This window comes from Sapajus apella, unplaced genomic scaffold, assembly GCF_009761245.1.
Source record: "Sapajus apella isolate SASKATOON/1434 unplaced genomic scaffold, GSC_monkey_1.0 scaffold16, whole genome shotgun sequence".
NCBI lineage: Eukaryota > Metazoa > Chordata > Mammalia > Primates > Cebidae > Sapajus > Sapajus apella.
In genome coordinates, this window is record NW_022436956.1 from 874,656 (window position 1) to 890,042 (window position 15,387).

The window sequence follows — 15,387 nt, forward strand, 5'->3', positions numbered from 1 at the left end:
TTTCTAAACAGTCCCCTCTGAGCAACTGCGTCTGTGCTGGTGTCCTCCTCCAGCCCCCAGCAATTGCTGTATGCCTTGTGCCATTTGCCATGAGAACTCCTGAAGAGCCGAGAGCAGGTCTCGTGGGTCCGTCTCAATGGTCTCCACACTAGCATCCCCCTCACCCTGCGTGCTGGCAATGACAGCGGTGGCCTGAGGGAGGCAGCAGAAGAGCCGATGCACAGGGTCCTCCCCTTTTGTGTGACTGGCTTGTTCAGTCTCCACCATGATTGCCTGAAGCCAGAAGGGAGCAGAGTTGGCCACTGCCCTTCCACGAGAGAGGAAACTGTGCCTGGCGGTGCTCTCAGCCCCTGGCATGTGTCGACTCATTAATCCACACAGTAACTTGATAAGGTCGATGCTATTATTAGGTCCATCTTACAGTCACTGAAATTGAGGCACCAGAAGCTAAGCAGCTTGCTCAAGGGCATGGGGTTTGCACTGGCAGAACTGGACTGGGTCTGAGCCCAGGCATCGGGATTTCTAGGTCTGGCCCCTGACCCTTACCACCCAACAGTGAGCCAGGACAGTGAGGGCATTGGTGCGTGAGCCCTGCCAGGGGAAAGACGGAATTTTGAGAGAAGGGACACATGGAAAACAAGAATCCCAAAGGCCTCTGATTCCTCCTCTTGCTAGGACTGTTACAGCTGCATAAATCTTGGCAACTATGGGCAAAACCCACAGGATCAAATGCGGTTAAATAGGAAGTTCTGCACCAAGATTTAGAGGACACATTACATAAGGCCAGGAGGGAAGAGGTCGCACCTGACTGGAGGGCTGGAGAACTCCGGGAGCTGCCTCAGGTTCCTGCAGGCCCACGGTGTGGTCGGGCTGCTGGTGTGGCCCTGGGGCTTTGTGGCCTCCACGCCACAGCGGGCAGTGCCGCGGGCAGTGCCACGTGCACTGCTGGCCCAGCCTTGCATGGTGCAGTGTGGCCAGCTCCTGCCAGATGCCAGATGAGGAGAGCTAGGGAGGGGAGGGCCAAGGTGCTTTGTCATAAGAAATCAGCACATTTAGGAACTGAGCATTCAATCTCGGACTATGGGCAGCTTCACTCAGACAGCTAGAGGGCTGCAAGGTGAGAAGGAAGAGGTCATTTCTATGTCATTCCAGGCATCAGAACTAGGACCCGCACAGGGAGGATTGCAGGGCTGCAGATTTCAACCTTAATGCTAAGAGGTCAGGTGAGGCAGAGGGCCGAGCAGCCCTGCAGGGGAGGAGGACAGGGGTCCCTGGCAGGGTGGGTGACCTCCTGCTCTGAATCTGGGGCCACAGCCAGCGTTCTCCTCCCCACATCGCCTACCTCCCAACTCCGCAGATGAGAGCAGTGACCCCCGACGCGACGCGCCACCCGGCGCAGACCCCAGGGAGTACTGCATGTCTGACCGCGACATCGTGGAGGTGGTGCGCACCGAGTACGTGTACACGCGGCCCCCGCCATGGTCCGACACGCTGCCCACCATCCACGTGGTGACGCCCACCTACAGCCGCCCGGTGCAGAAGGCCGAGCTGACGCGCATGGCCAACACGCTGCTGCACGTGCCCAACCTTCACTGGCTGGTGGTGGAGGACGCGCCGCGCAGGACCCCGCTGACCGCGCGCCTGCTGCGTGACACCGGCCTCAACTACACGCACCTGCACGTGGAGACGCCCCGCAACTACAAACTGCGCGGAGACGCCCGCGACCCGCGCATCCCGCGGGGCACCATGCAGCGCAACCTGGCCCTGCGCTGGCTGCGCGAGACCTTCCCGCGCAACTCCAGCCAGCCCGGCGTGGTGTACTTCGCCGACGACGACAACACCTACAGCCTGGAGCTCTTCGAAGAGGTGCGGAGGGCCCAACAGGGAGCAGGGGACGTCCGGCTGCGGGTGGCAGAGGGGCTTTCCCAGGAGGAGTGGCCGGTGTGGAGGCAGGCACAGAGGGAAATCGAGAAGCAGTGCCTGCCGGGCTGGGGTCGGGCGGGCAGCGGAGAACGGGGAAAGGGATGGAACTGCAGGTTAAAGCATCCCCCACAAGTTAGGGGGAAGGCAGGTGGCTCTGGAGCCCCTGAACCGTGTTCCTGGCCCTAGAGGTATCCTCTGAATGGGGGCTGTGAGTGGGTCATTCCGTGACTACCGGAAACCTCTTCGGTGGAACAGTTTGAGCTTGCCTGAGTGTATGGTAGCTGTGTTAGTCTGAGGGAGACGGGGAGTCATTTCAAACTCTAAAGTGGAGAGAGGGAGAAAACAGCAGCAGGGCCATGTTGAGAAGGTCAAGACCAGGCTGTCTGAGAGGCCAGGTCTCCCCCGCAGCCCGGGGCAGGTTCTTCTCAAGTGCCCAACCCATGGGATGGGCCTTGGGGGACAGGGCTGTACTGGACTCCCCTGGGTGGCCTCGGCTGGCCATGGGCACAGAGGCGGCTGATGGGCACAGGCATCCTCCCTGTCAGCAGTGCCTTGCCCTGACTCTGGACTTCCTGCTTGTAGATGCGCAGCACCAGGAGGGTGTCCGTGTGGCCTGTCGCCTTCGTGGGCGGCCTGCGGTACGAGGCCCCACGGGTGAACGGGGCAGGGAAGGTGGTCGGCTGGAAGACGGTGTTCGACCCCCACCGGCCGTTTGCAATAGACATGGCTGGATTTGCAGTCAACCTGCGGCTCATTCTACAGCGAAGCCAGGCCTACTTCAAGCTGCGAGGCGTGAAGGGAGGCTACCAGGAAAGCAGCCTCCTTCGAGAACTTGTCACCCTCAATGACCTAGAGCCCAAGGCAGCCAACTGCACCAAGGTGAGACCCTCCGCAGAACTGACAGCTGTGACACAGGTGTCTCAAGTACATCCAGACCCTCCCTACAGATCGGGAGAAGGAAACAAGGGCCTCAAAATAGCTGGGCTTCCTTCCTGAAACCTCCTCCCAGGAAGGCAGTTTATCACCTGTGAGGCAGGGACACTGCGGACAGGCAGGGAAAGGGAGAACAGCTGTGCTCCAGGACCTCCCTGCTGAGCACTCATGCACAAACACGCCTGCGCATGCACACATGCACACACACATGCACATGAACATGCATACATATGTACACACACACACGGGAAGTCTTGGGGTTTCTCTTTTCTGTAGCTCTAGACTTCCCATTTCCAGCAGGTAAGCATCACAGGTCCAAACAGCAAAAATAAGGGGGTAGTCTAGAGCCACAGAAAATAACTATAAAACAATTGAGAAAATCTTGATGGAACAATTGAAAAACTCTTGAAGGAAAGGGAGGGGCTGGAGAAATGTGTGCACGGTGTGGGAGGGAGCAGGGCGGCAGCAGAGTGGGGTGAGGGGCCTGGCCCACTGTGTCTTGCATCTCTGGGCACACAGATCCTGGTGTGGCACACACGGACAGAGAAGCCAGTGCTGGTGAATGAGGGCAAGAAGGGCTTCACTGACCCCTCGGTGGAGATCTGAGCCTCAGGATGCAGGTATGGGCACGTCGAGGGGGGCCCACGCACTGGGCAGGGAGGCACCAGGTGGGCCAAATCAGCTCTCTCACACTTTTCCTCTGGGCCTGTCACTGTGGAGGACAGGCAAATGTGGGCAGGAGTGGAAGGCAGCACCACAGTCCCCTTCCCACTGGGCCACCTACAAGTCCCCAGGCATTAACTTTCACCCATGCAGCTGGGTCCTTCTGCCACCAGACTCTTCAGAGGGCGTCACCTTCCAGACACCCCGCTATGATTGTTCTGCTGGCAGTGACGCCTGCACCCCACAAGTCACTGCTATTCAGACTCTCACTGGCCAGAGTCTATACCCCCAAGTGTGCCTCTTCCCCTGTGGATTCCTTCACCATGTGGCCATGGTGAGGACTCATGGACTCGCCGCTTGACAGCAGCGAGCCCACGGCTGTCATAGCAAGAGGTAGCACAGAGTGACAGCATGGAGCCAGAGCCCACCTCAGTGCCCAGGAACCCCTCTTTGCTGTTTGATCTGACTTCTCTGGGCCTCAGTTTCCTCATCTGTGAAGTAGGTTGCCGAGGGCACCTAGAACAGCACATAAGTCTCATCAGTGTGGCTATTTTGATTCGCATCTTTAAAGCCCTCTCTGGAAGTAGGCCACAGGATCCACCTACACTTCAGAGGCAAAGAAATGATGTTGGGAAAAGCTAAATGGACGTTCCAAGGCGATGCACTGGCTGAGTGAACTGTGCTGAGTGGTTGGCAAAGCCAGGCATTTTCAGGGGCTTTTCTGTGATCTTATCCTGTCTCTTAAAAGCAGCTGGCACTCCTGACTCCCTACTCTAGGTTATGCCAAACAGAGGTGGGGGCTTAGGTGGTGAGACAGACCTTTGACCTCTTGCCCTGGAGCCAGGCAACTTTCTGAACGGTGTTTGCATCCCCCTGCCTGCAGGGCCGCAGGGTGTCACCCAGTCACCTTGGCCAGCACCACTTAGAATGCATCTGTACAGAGCCTCGCTCCTGCCTCCTGCCTCCTGCCCTCACCTTCCCCACCTGCCCCTCAAAAAGGCCTCCATAGGACCTGGGGGCCTGGGCTCTGTAGAGGTCCTGGTGGCGCTGCCTGGCCCTTCCCTCCCCGGCCCCACCCTGAGCTGACACCTCACTGCTTCCTCCTCTCCCCTCACAGGAGCCTCCTCCTCAGACCCTGTTCTTGGCCTTCCATCCTCTCCCCATGGCTGATGGTCCCTCCAAGGCCGACTCCTAAGGAATCACCATCACCCTCCTTTCTATTCTGGGGGCTTTTGAGAGAGCCCAGCCTGATGCCAGGACAAAGGACAGAATTTAAGCACAGAAATCCCAGACCTGTTGTTCTCTCCATCCAGCGTGACCAGGGCCCAAGAGACCTGAGGGCCAGGGTGGGGTGTCCAGCGCCAGCCAAGCCGCTGCTCCAGCAAGCCTCCCCAGAGCTCCCCGCACTGCCGGGGCTGCAGGAGCAGGGCAGTGGCACCCACACCAGCTCTGCAGTGATGCGGGCGGGAGAGAGATGAGAAGACCCTGCAGTCAAGTGGAGCACGGCTCTCCCTGGCTCCCTGCCCCTGAGCCCAGCACGAACACACAGGGAATTCTGACGACCAGAGAGCAGGCCAGGGGCATCACAAACGCCCTGCTCCTCTCCCCAGCCCCTGCTCTTTCCGAGAGCTGCCCGCAAATCAGACATACCTCTGTGGCTCTCCTCTGGTTCATGTTTACAGAGCATAAGGCTGTCTTTGATCCCAACAGGCACCCAGCCCTGCAAGGGGGGAGCCTGGGGCCTAATAGGCACCCCCTGTACCTCAGGCTGTGGTGGGAGCAGAGTCCCCTCCTCTGGCCCCTCTTCCCTCACACCTTCTCCTCCAGCACTGGCAAGGGGTGGGCTCTAGAGTCAGCACAGGTCACTACCTGACCTGGACTAAGAACCTCACAGCACCTCTGTCCACACACTGCCTCCCTGCCGCCCACCTGGGCTGCTAGGCCCCTCACTTGGACTGGACTGGGGAGGGAAGGCGCCTTTTCCTGCAGCTCTTCAGAGCCACAGACCTCAGGGTGGAGTGAGCCCACGGTGGGCAGTAGGCAAGGCGGTGGGTGGCGGGCAAGGAGGGACCTCTTGCAGCCTGGAAAGAGGAGGCAGGCCAAGGCCATTCCCTAACTGCAGCTCCCTCCTGCCCCTGGTCTGAAGAGGAGGCCTCTGGAGTAGCAGAGGGACGGAGGAAAAGGGGACAGGGGCTGCTGGGACACTGAGCACGAGGAGGCCTGAGCACACTGCTTCGGAAATTACTCCAAACACAAAAAAGGGAAAGAAAATGTCACTTCCCCTAAGTTGGGAGAATGCAAAGCTATCCCGCCTCATGTCCGGCTGCCCACTTTCCACCCTAGAGAAAGAACAATGTGCCTCACGCCCTCCCCAGGCCTCCAGGGCCGCTGGAGAGGGCCTGGGCTCCCCCTGGCACAGCTGGGCTCTCTGATAGTGGTCTGGCTCATTCTCCTGCAAGTTGGAAGCACAATTTTCCTCCCAAGTGGAGGAAAAGGAAAGGGCCCCAGCCTACCGAAGAGGCATTTATTCTTTAACTAACAGCCTCCCACTCCACTAAGACTGACCAGGACAGGTCTGAGGGCCATTCAGAACCCACGCCTCACTGGGCAGGTGAGTGGGGCTCAGTCCAGAGACCTAACATTCAGAATACAGCATTGGCTGCCTATTTTGAGATGGATTTAACCTCCCACAGTGTTCATGAGACCATCTGATGGAATCAGATCTCTGAGCCACCTTGCGGGACATTTTCCCCACCTCTTACACCCTGGATGCCATTTTGGAAACCACGCCCTTGGAGGCAAGTGGGGTGGCATGTGAGAGAAGGGGGGAGGTTCACAGGGGGTGAACTTAGGTGTGGGCACTGTCCTGCCTTACTCACGGAAGCCAGCCCTGAGTGCCAAGGTCAGCTTGGCTGGTCTGAGGCCACCTTCTTAGCAAAAAACCCAGGTTTCATTTTCAGGAAATTGATAATGAACAATAAAATGGGGGACTTCTTTTGGCAGATGCTAGGTCAGATGTTTTCACCTAATATCCTCTTTTAGCTGCATGTATATTTATTTATAATTATAACCCTGGTGGACTGCAGCCTTCATCTTGGTTGGGAATGAGTTTGTTATAAATCAGAAATGGGTCCATGATGACAATTCTTTTCCAAACCCAGTCTGTTCCCTGTTCCCTTGCTGGCAAGCCCCACCACAAAGGAGTAAGGCCAGGGGCTAGGAATTCCAAGAACAGAGGCTGGGGTGAGGGTGGCACCCAGGCAGCTGCATCTGGTCTGTTTTAATTTAACTGTATTTAATTTGCTTTCAAAATTAAAAGTCAAATACAGTTTTTAACAGTCCTAATCCTCTTCAGCCCTGCCTTATTTTATTCTCATTTGTTAATTTAGCTACCCAACAAGTATTTATCAGATGCCTGTTATAAGCAGGCGTAATTCTAGGAGCCGGCACACAGCAACGAAAAAGATGGCTCCCGTCTTCACAGAACTGAGCCACTGCCGAGAGGAGAGGGCGATAATGAATGCATGGTATTTCAGATGCAATCTGTTGCATGGAGAGTGACGCTGAGTAGGGGAGACGGAGGGTAGCAGTGGAGAAGGGTTGGTGCTCTGGAGGGTGGCCAGAAAGGCCTCCCTGATAAGGTGACATCTGAGCAAAGCAGCAAACCCTGACACGCAGCTCCCTGGGTCCAAGGAGAAAGAACTCTCCGCCAGGTGGAACAAAGGCTGCTCAGCCTGCTTGTAGAGCAGCAGAAAGACCATCTGGCTCAGCTGACTGGGCAGGGGCTGCTGGGGCGAACAGCAGTGAGGGATGAGGTGGCATGGGAGCAGGGAGTCCCCAGGCACCAGGTGAAACCAGAAGGCAATGGGGGGTCCAGCACAGAGGACTAACAATCTATCCACCTCTCAGAAGAGCTGCCCTGCTCCTGCGCAGAGGAGAAACAGAGAGGGCAAGGGCAGGTGGAGGCATGCCTCCTGCAATCATCCAGGCCAAGATGCTGTGGTCTGAATGGGGGCATAGGGGTTGGGCCAGAGAGAAGGGTCAAATTCTAGCCGAGTTTAGGAGGCAGAGTCAGTAGGATCTGCCTCTGGATTGGATGTGGGAGATAAAGAGAGGTGCCCAAAATAGCCTGAGAAACAGAACAGCACTGCCGTTTCCTGATAGGAGGCTGTGTGCAGGAGGGGTAATGTGGGGAACTGGAGCTCTGTGTCAGGTGCCTGTTAGAAACATGCAGAAGAAAGTGCAGAAAAGCCTCCTACACACCTGGAGCTCAGGTGCAGGCCAGCATCAGCAGGTGAGAGTGTTGAACCTACTTCCAGGTGTCAGGTGAGACCTTGTACAGTGAATGTGGACAGAGCAAAGAAACAGTCCAAGGAGTGAGCCAGAGACTCCCAGCATTCAGAGGCTGGGGTATGAAAAGGGTCCTCCAAAGAGACTTAGATGAGGCCACACCATGTGGAAGATATGGACAAATCTTTAGTCAACACTGGGGAGTAAGTTCTGCCAAAAGGTACTTTGATAGAGAAGCTGAGGAGTTAACTGGCGGAAGAGAAGGGCAAGAATCAGACGCTGGCACAAGACGACCTCACCTTCGGAAACGGCAGTGTGTCCTGCTCAGGTCTGCATGGAAGTGTGATCCAACAGGCACTTTATAGGAGGATTTGCAGGAAGATTCCTTTCCATTCCAGTCCATCACTTTCTCATAGAACGCAGCTCACACACAGCTTTGCAGAAGCACACGCTCAGGTAAAGTGGGGCAGACAACCTGTGCCCAGCTCAGGCCACACCCACGTACCCCTGGTCTCATCCACACCATAGCCCCAGGCTTGCCGTTCCAAGGCAGTTCCAGAAGAACCGGTGAGTTTGGGCAAAACCGGGGACCCTACCCCATCTTGTTCCCGAGCCACTGTCCACAAGCTTCCCTTTAATAAGCTTCATTTAATAAGGCCTTCGCCCAGCTCAGCTGCGGGGCTGCACACCATGAATGTCCCCTGCACCTCCCCCTGGGCAGCCACACTCAAGCAGCAAGCCTGCTGGCCTCAGTGAGCTCCACCGCCCACCATTCCCCAGACCACCTTCACGGGGCTCAGAGCTCTCACTGTGCCAGGGATGTGTGTGCTACTTGACTTTTTGACTGTTATTGGAGATTATTCGCTTTTGGCCGTAAATGCCAGATGTAGTTTGTGAAGCAAAACTCAGCCCCACAGTTAACTCATATATAGCGCCCCTGGCTGCCTGGCATATTCTGACCCTTGCCCACCAGCATGAGAATGAATTTGCATTTGACCTGTCCTCTCCAGGACACTTCCAATCCAGCAACATTTGAAGGGGCGGTGGGGTCGGCAGGAGAGTATGGGCCCAGGGTCAGGGCCCACCCACCCCACAGATGGTCCAAGTCTGGGCCCCTGGGCAGCAGTGGGGCCCAGGGGGAACCTGACCGAGAAAACAAAACTCATCTTCCAGACAGCCGTCCCCTCTGGCAAGAGTGGCACACGTGACCACTGTCACCAGAGGGGGTGTGATTCAACACTACCACTTTACTGCAACTCAGGACAGCGAGCCCACGCCAGCTGTTGGGCTGAGCCCCAGAACAAGGCTCAGATGCGGATGTGGACACACTTGGGAGGGCTGCTCAGGCATGGGGTCGCGGGGCAGGGGCCACGGACCTGGGCCTTCTGTCCCTCCACCCTGGACGTGCAGATATGGGCCATGGCTTCTGCCAGGACCCAGACATCCTCCTCAATGAGCAGCAGAGACACTCATTAACACAGGAAGACGCAGGGCTGAGGATTAGTTTCTCCAGCCCAGCCTGTCACCGTGGGAAGCAGCGAGTGGGAAGGGAGAAGGGAAGTCACATGTTTCTCACACAGAGTTCCTTCCAGAATCCCAAAGAAGGCTCAGAAGGTTGTGAAGGAAGAACAAAGTCAGCTCAGGTGAGACACCCCCTCCCCACCCTCTCCACTGGTGACACGCCCACGGTTTGGGGGATAAAAGGAACCATGAGGGATGTGGCCAAGCCTCCCACGAACCAGCAAAGAGCACGCCTGAATCCAGCAGACACTCGAGGGCTGTGATCTCCGGGCAGGGGCATGTTTCAGCACCTTTTCTGAGGCCAAAGGCTTGGCGATCTGATCAGCCGCTCCCACCCCAGAGACAGGCTGGCAGCCTTGGCAGAAGAGCAGGGCTGTAGGAAACGCATCATCAACACGGCCAGGCCCAGAGCCACCCCACCTTTCCCTGCAGACTCAGGGTTCTGAGCGGAGGCAGGGCAGACTGTAGCGCCCAGTCCCTGAGGTTGCTACTGAAGGAGATGCTTTTGCAGGGGAGGGGTGAGGCAGGAGCCACAGGCTTCAAGTCAGGAGGAGGTGGCAGCCTCCCACAGGTGCCAGCAGGAGGGGGCGCAGCTCCTCACTTAATGTACTGGTTCCTGCCCAGGTGGGGGGTTTCCGTGAACTGTAACGCAGGGCCCGCCATCATCTCCTCAAAAACGATGACCTGCGGAGAGAGGGCCCTGATGGGAGGGCAACTGAAGTCTGTCCTGGAGCCAAGGAAGGTGCTGGGAGGCAGCCGGGTCAGAAGGAAAGGGTTTGGGAACCAGGCTGGAAGGGACAGGGACCAAACAACTCGTCTGCAGCAAGGAGGAGGGAGGAAGAACCCGGCTGACACCTCTGCATCCCCGCCACCCTGACCAAAGGCTCCCTGGAGGGCAGCTGGGCAGGGCATCTTAGGGAACGGGAAGGGGCTGGAAGCTCCCACCTGGTTGATTCCGCTGCTCAACCAGGGACCTGGGAGGTACAGCGTCTTCTGGGGTCCAATATTCCAGTAACGTCCAAGGTTCTGGCCATTGATGAATACAACCCCCTTCTCCCAGCCCTTGAGACAGAGGGAAAGGTGTTTGTCTATCACAAGAGCCACAGCAAAAGTGAAGGCAGATACACACCGTGCGTGCCTCTCTCGGGTCCAAGAGACCAAAGCGAGCCAGTGTCCAGACAGCCATGAGGGTGAGCAGGTGGGATGCTCTATTTCTGTCCCCCAGTGCCACGCCTCCCAGGCATGGCCCCCAAGCTCAGACTTCTGCTGTGAGCCTACACCCCAGGCCCAGGAAGGCCCCAGCACCCTCTCAGACCCTCTGGGCACAGAAACCAGCAAGGGCTCAGGCCATGCTCATGTGGCTTTGGCTCAGAGACCTCTGAGGTGAGAGGGAGGTGGGAGAATCCAGCAGAGAAAGAAGGCTACCAACCTCCAGCTTCAGAAACGTGTCACAAGGAGTGGAGCTGACGGACAAGCTACTCAAGAAGAAAGCAGGGAAGGTGGGTGTTTCTGGGAGGGAACTCCATTTGTCCGGGCCGAACCTAAGGACAGAATGAGAGGCAGGAGAAGGAGGAGGCCCTTCCTCAGATCTGGACCCAGTCCTGCAGCTAATTCCCCATCCAAGGCCGCCCACCTCTTAACCAGGACACAGAACGACAGCAGGGTAAGATGCTGAGAATTCCTAGTCTGCAAACGAGGCTTCCAGTGTGGATGCTGCCCCTCACCTTGGGCCAGCTGATCTGGGCCCTAGGTGCATTCACACCTCGGTAAGGGCCAGGCCACAGTGCCCTAGGGACCCCTGGGCACTGCACAGCGCTGTACCTATGAGAGCACATGCTGGCGCTGGGCAGGGACCCACCTCTGAAAGAAGCTCTTCTTCATATCCAGGCTGTAGATTCTGAATTTTTTCAGGGGTGAATCATTCAGATAGAGATTTCCAATTAAGCCTGTGGGAGGAAGGCAGGACACGTGGGTGGTCCAAAGGCAGGGGCCGAGTCAGCCGGGCCATGGCCATGAGGAGAGGCCCTGGGAAGCTGGGGTGAGGAGTGCTCAAGTGTACGCTCCCGGGGGGAGCTGTCCACTTGCAAGCAAGGCTCCCTAGTAACTTTATTGGGGACAGGAAGGAGGAAGACCCTGGTTTTGCCATGGGAGGGATATAGAGCTGAGGTGTTACAGCGCGGGAACAGCCTCTGGCCTCTCTCTGAAGGAACCCGAGGGGGTTCCGGCCTAGCTGCAGGGCCAGTTTCAATGGGGCCCAGGCTACACAGCCCGAGTAACTCAGGCAGAAGTCGTCTGCCACCCAGGATGAAAGCTGTGCTTTAGAAGTATCTGGTCTGTGATCAGATGCCACCCTCCCTCAGGCATCCAGCAGGGAGAAGCTGTGCCCCCTTGAGGAGCCACTCCTCAGTCTCCGGGGCCTGGCCAGCGCTGCCAGTCTCAGATCTCAGAGCTGCTGAGTGGCCAGCGTGGGAGTTTGGAGGCTTGGGACTGTGGAGAGGCCTCGTGGGGCCTACAGACTCTGCGGCGGCAGGTGCAGGTGTAGGTAGGCACACACATTTCTCAAGGGAGGTCTGTGACTTATAAACATTGAACTGTGATTCAGAAGACAGGCCTCTACAATGGGGGCCCAGGGGACCCTCATCAAGGGGTCAGGGAGGCAAAGACAGGAACAACGGTTAGTCTGGTGCTCCTTCCAACTCCCAGGGGAATTACGGAAGTGGGGACTGGCCCAGGGAGGGAGCTGCTGAGGGAAAAGGAGTGTGGGTCTGGATGGTCCTGGCTGCTGCTCTGAGGCCTGTCTGGAGGGGCCCTCATCCCCAGGCCCCAGGCCCCAGTGTCTGGGCCATGTCGCTTTCCTGGCAAGCCACCAGATGGCTCTCGGATGAAATGTGGACCAAGAAGAGCTCTTCCAGTTTCCTGCACTATACACGCAGACACCGCGAGAGAACAGGGAGGTCACCAGTGCTGCTCACCACAATCATATTCATTTTTTTATAACTTACCTGAAACCACCCACATTTAGCTAGAGTTTTTTTAAAGGAAGGGCTAAATTAAAGCATGAAAGATATAGTAGGCCAGGAAACGTAAAGCAAATGGGCAGCCCGTTCCCAGAGGGGCGCGCTGCCGACAGGCGCTTAGTTTGCTGTATGACCTGCCTCCTCCTCCCCCAGCACCTGAGGTGAGCTATGGATTTCCCGAGATGGATCAATAAATCAGTGTGGAGGCCCAAGAAGGCAGGGGTCTTGTGCCTTTCCTTGGATTCCTGGAAATCCCATTCATTGCTCCTCACCGCCATCCCCCAAGCAGACATCCTTGTGGAAACGGACTGCAGCCCAGGGGAGACAAGAGGCCAGCTCAGTGTTCACCGAGTTTATCACGAGCACATGGACGATAAACATGTGCAGTGCTCACGGGGCTGTCATCTTCCAGACTGCCTTCCAGAGAGCCCCAGCGGCTTCTCCTCTTCCAGACAGCCCCAGCAGGGCTTCAGTGGCCCACTCAGAACTGGCCTCATATATGGGACAACCCAGCCTCCACCTCTCTGTAAGGGGCCCCCACGGCCTGGTGGCACGCTAGCGTGGAGAAGCAATAGCCGCCTACGTGCCCTGCACATCTGCTCTTCTTTGAACATGTGCTGGGACCCACCTTTGCGCTGGTCATCAATATTCTCCCCGTAGTTGACTCGCCCGCGATTCTCCACCAAGAGCCTCAGCACGGTGTAACCCTGCCGGGGACAGGGGGCCAGCAATGACCTCCAGAAGGCAACAACCGCCCCTCAGAATTTGCCTGTGAGCCCCAGTTCTTCCATACACTCTGGGGATAGGAGTGCACATCCCAGCTGGGCAGAAAGCCACGCTCGCCCTCTCCACCTGCAGCTTGTGGGTAAGGAGCCACGGGCCTCCAGGTCTTCCTCAGTGACTCCCCCCAGGCTTCCTCGAAGCAGCAGGGGCTAGCCATCACCCAGCTCCCGAAGACAACAAACCTGGATCAGGGGGACAGCGATCTTGGTTGTCTTGTAGTCCAAGAATCCTATGGATACTGTGTTCACAAACACCTGTCAAAGGGAACAGATGGGAGCGTCCATGGCCAACAGGAGGAGGGTAAGCGGGGTCTCCACTAGGCCAAGAAGGGCAGCACTGTGTGCCTGTGGGCAGAAGAGGGGCCAGTGGGCAGAGCAGAAATGAATGCCCCTGTGAAGGGTCGCAGAGCTGACTCGGATGGGCCATTTTTACACACTGGCAACAGCTGATTCTGACGGGAGGGCATGAGATGCGTCCTGCAGGGCTGCTCGCTAGAAGGTCACAAGAATTTAGAAGAGAAGCTCCTACCTGTCCCCGATCACGCACGCGGCCACTGAGGATGCCGGACGAAGCGATGTTGGTCTCATAGAGAATGTACCCAAAGGACTGTCCGTTTCCCCCGTTGATGGGCAGGTTCTCCATATTGATGGGTGTTTCAGCTTTGATTGGCTGCATACAGCAGAGACAGAGGATCAGGCAGGCTGAGGAGAAGTGGGGTCACAGACAGACTCTGCCTGGGAGCTGGCACATGGGGTGGAAACAGGGGTTTGGCCGGAGCTTCCTATTTTGACTTCTAATTGCACTGAACCTACAACTCTCCAGGATGACTGGGAAGAGGGTGGGACAAAGGGGTGTGCACCAGCAGAGTGCACCTGCAGGCGGGGGACACTCATCACAGCCCCCCTCCGTCTGCTGGAGGAGGCACCCGCTTCTCGGGGAGGGGGCGGCCTGTTCCTCTTCCCCTCACTCTCGTCTCTGAGGCTGGAGGAAGGAAAGGCCCATGGGCCACCCACTGTCCCTCAAGGGCCTTTCTTTCTCCCCGCACCACACTCCAGCATGAGTTTGTCCTTTTCACTCTGAGCTCCAAGGCTGGAGAGCGGACCTCAGAGCCGTCAGGCGCTGGCCTTTCTCTCCCACACCCCCTGTCTGCAGGGGTTCTGGGCCGTGCTGCCCCCACAACTGCCCCCAGCACTCACCTCCCCCATGTACTTGAGGGCGTCCCACAGGGACAGGTACAAGACTGGTGTTATGGGCTCATATGACATCTTGGGAATAAGGTCAGGTGGGGGAGGCAGAGGGGTGCCTGGAACACACAGATAACAGGGTGAACCCCAAGGAACCCAAATGTCACCACCTGCTCATCCTCCCCACCCAGCTGCCATCCACAGGCCCAACGTGCTACTGCATCCCAGCACCAAGAGGAACAACAGGCCAGCTCTCAGTACCCGCCGAGGCCAGGGGAGGAAGGCCAGGCCTGGGGGCAGGCTGGGGGCGTTCTCCCATCCTCCATAGGAGATAAGGAGCCTTAACATCTGTAACAGGTGAGCTGGCAAGATGAAGACTATGATGGAAGCCGCCTCACACACCTCCCTGTCCTCGTCCAGGACATTCGTCCACTCAGATGAACTAGGGTGGAGGTGGGACAGTAAGGAACTCTTTAGGGGTCTGAGAGCAGAAGCGGGGCCCTGAGTTGCACTTGAGTCTGCTGCTGCTGCATACCTGAGATGGAGCCAAAGAAGTCTCGAAGCTTCATGTACTTGGCCGTGTAATCTCCAGCTTCTGTCAGCACAGCATCATAGTCTGCAAGACACCGGGCCCCGTCATGGTCATTCCTGTCCCCAGCACGGCACATGTGGCAGCATGAAGAACAGGGAAAAGCTCAGGAGGGTAGTAGGTCTTGATCTCAGCCGTTGGGGACGCAAGAAACTTCTGAGCCATTCAGACAAAATACTGTAGACATGAAAGACCATGCATCTACAACAAGTGTCCATGAGGCCAGGTGCGGTGGCTCACACCTGTAATCTCAGCACTTTGGGAGGCCAAGGCAGGAGGATCACTTGAGATCAGCCTCGGCTACACAGCAAGACCCCATCTCTAGACAGAATTTTAAAAATTAGCCAGGGGTTGGGTGCATACTTGTGGTCTCAGCCACTCAGGAGGCTGAAGCAGGAAAATTGCTTGAGCCCAGGTGTTGGAGGCTGCAGTGAGCTATGATCACACTACTGCACTCCAGCCTGGGTGACAGTGTGAGACTCTC

General features: G+C 57.2%; 2 protein-coding genes across 7 annotated transcripts in view; one reads left to right on the top strand and one right to left on the bottom strand.

Moving 5' to 3' along the window:
* The window catches only part of B3GAT1 (beta-1,3-glucuronyltransferase 1), a 31,989-nt gene extending 25,125 nt beyond the window's left edge, over window positions 1-6,864 (top strand). For all 4 annotated transcript variants that reach the window (XM_032284913.1, XM_032284917.1, XM_032284915.1 and 1 more), the window contains 4 exons: window positions 1,358-1,866; window positions 2,506-2,802; window positions 3,376-3,476; window positions 4,637-6,864. In XM_032284913.1, the coding sequence (XP_032140804.1) occupies window positions 1,358-1,866; window positions 2,506-2,802; window positions 3,376-3,462 (893 nt within the window). In that variant the 3' untranslated portion in view covers window positions 3,463-3,476; window positions 4,637-6,864. The remainder of the gene's footprint in view (window positions 1-1,357; window positions 1,867-2,505; window positions 2,803-3,375; window positions 3,477-4,636) is intronic.
* A 2,172-nt stretch (window positions 6,865-9,036) lies between these two features.
* Window positions 9,037-15,387, bottom strand: part of GLB1L2 (galactosidase beta 1 like 2) — a 43,244-nt gene continuing 36,893 nt past the window's right edge. For 2 of the 3 annotated variants that reach the window (XM_032284912.1, XM_032284910.1), the window contains exons 11-19: window positions 14,850-14,930; window positions 14,327-14,433; window positions 13,659-13,799; window positions 13,313-13,384; window positions 12,976-13,057; window positions 11,189-11,276; window positions 10,760-10,871; window positions 10,276-10,392; window positions 9,037-10,014 (exon numbers count right to left, since the gene is read on the bottom strand). In XM_032284912.1, the coding sequence (XP_032140803.1) occupies window positions 9,928-10,014; window positions 10,276-10,392; window positions 10,760-10,871; window positions 11,189-11,276; window positions 12,976-13,057; window positions 13,313-13,384; window positions 13,659-13,799; window positions 14,327-14,433; window positions 14,850-14,930 (887 nt within the window). In that variant the 3' untranslated portion in view covers window positions 9,037-9,927. The remainder of the gene's footprint in view (window positions 10,015-10,275; window positions 10,393-10,759; window positions 10,872-11,188; window positions 11,277-12,975; window positions 13,058-13,312; window positions 13,385-13,658; window positions 13,800-14,326; window positions 14,434-14,849; window positions 14,931-15,387) is intronic. The other variant, XM_032284911.1, reaches the window with a different exon arrangement.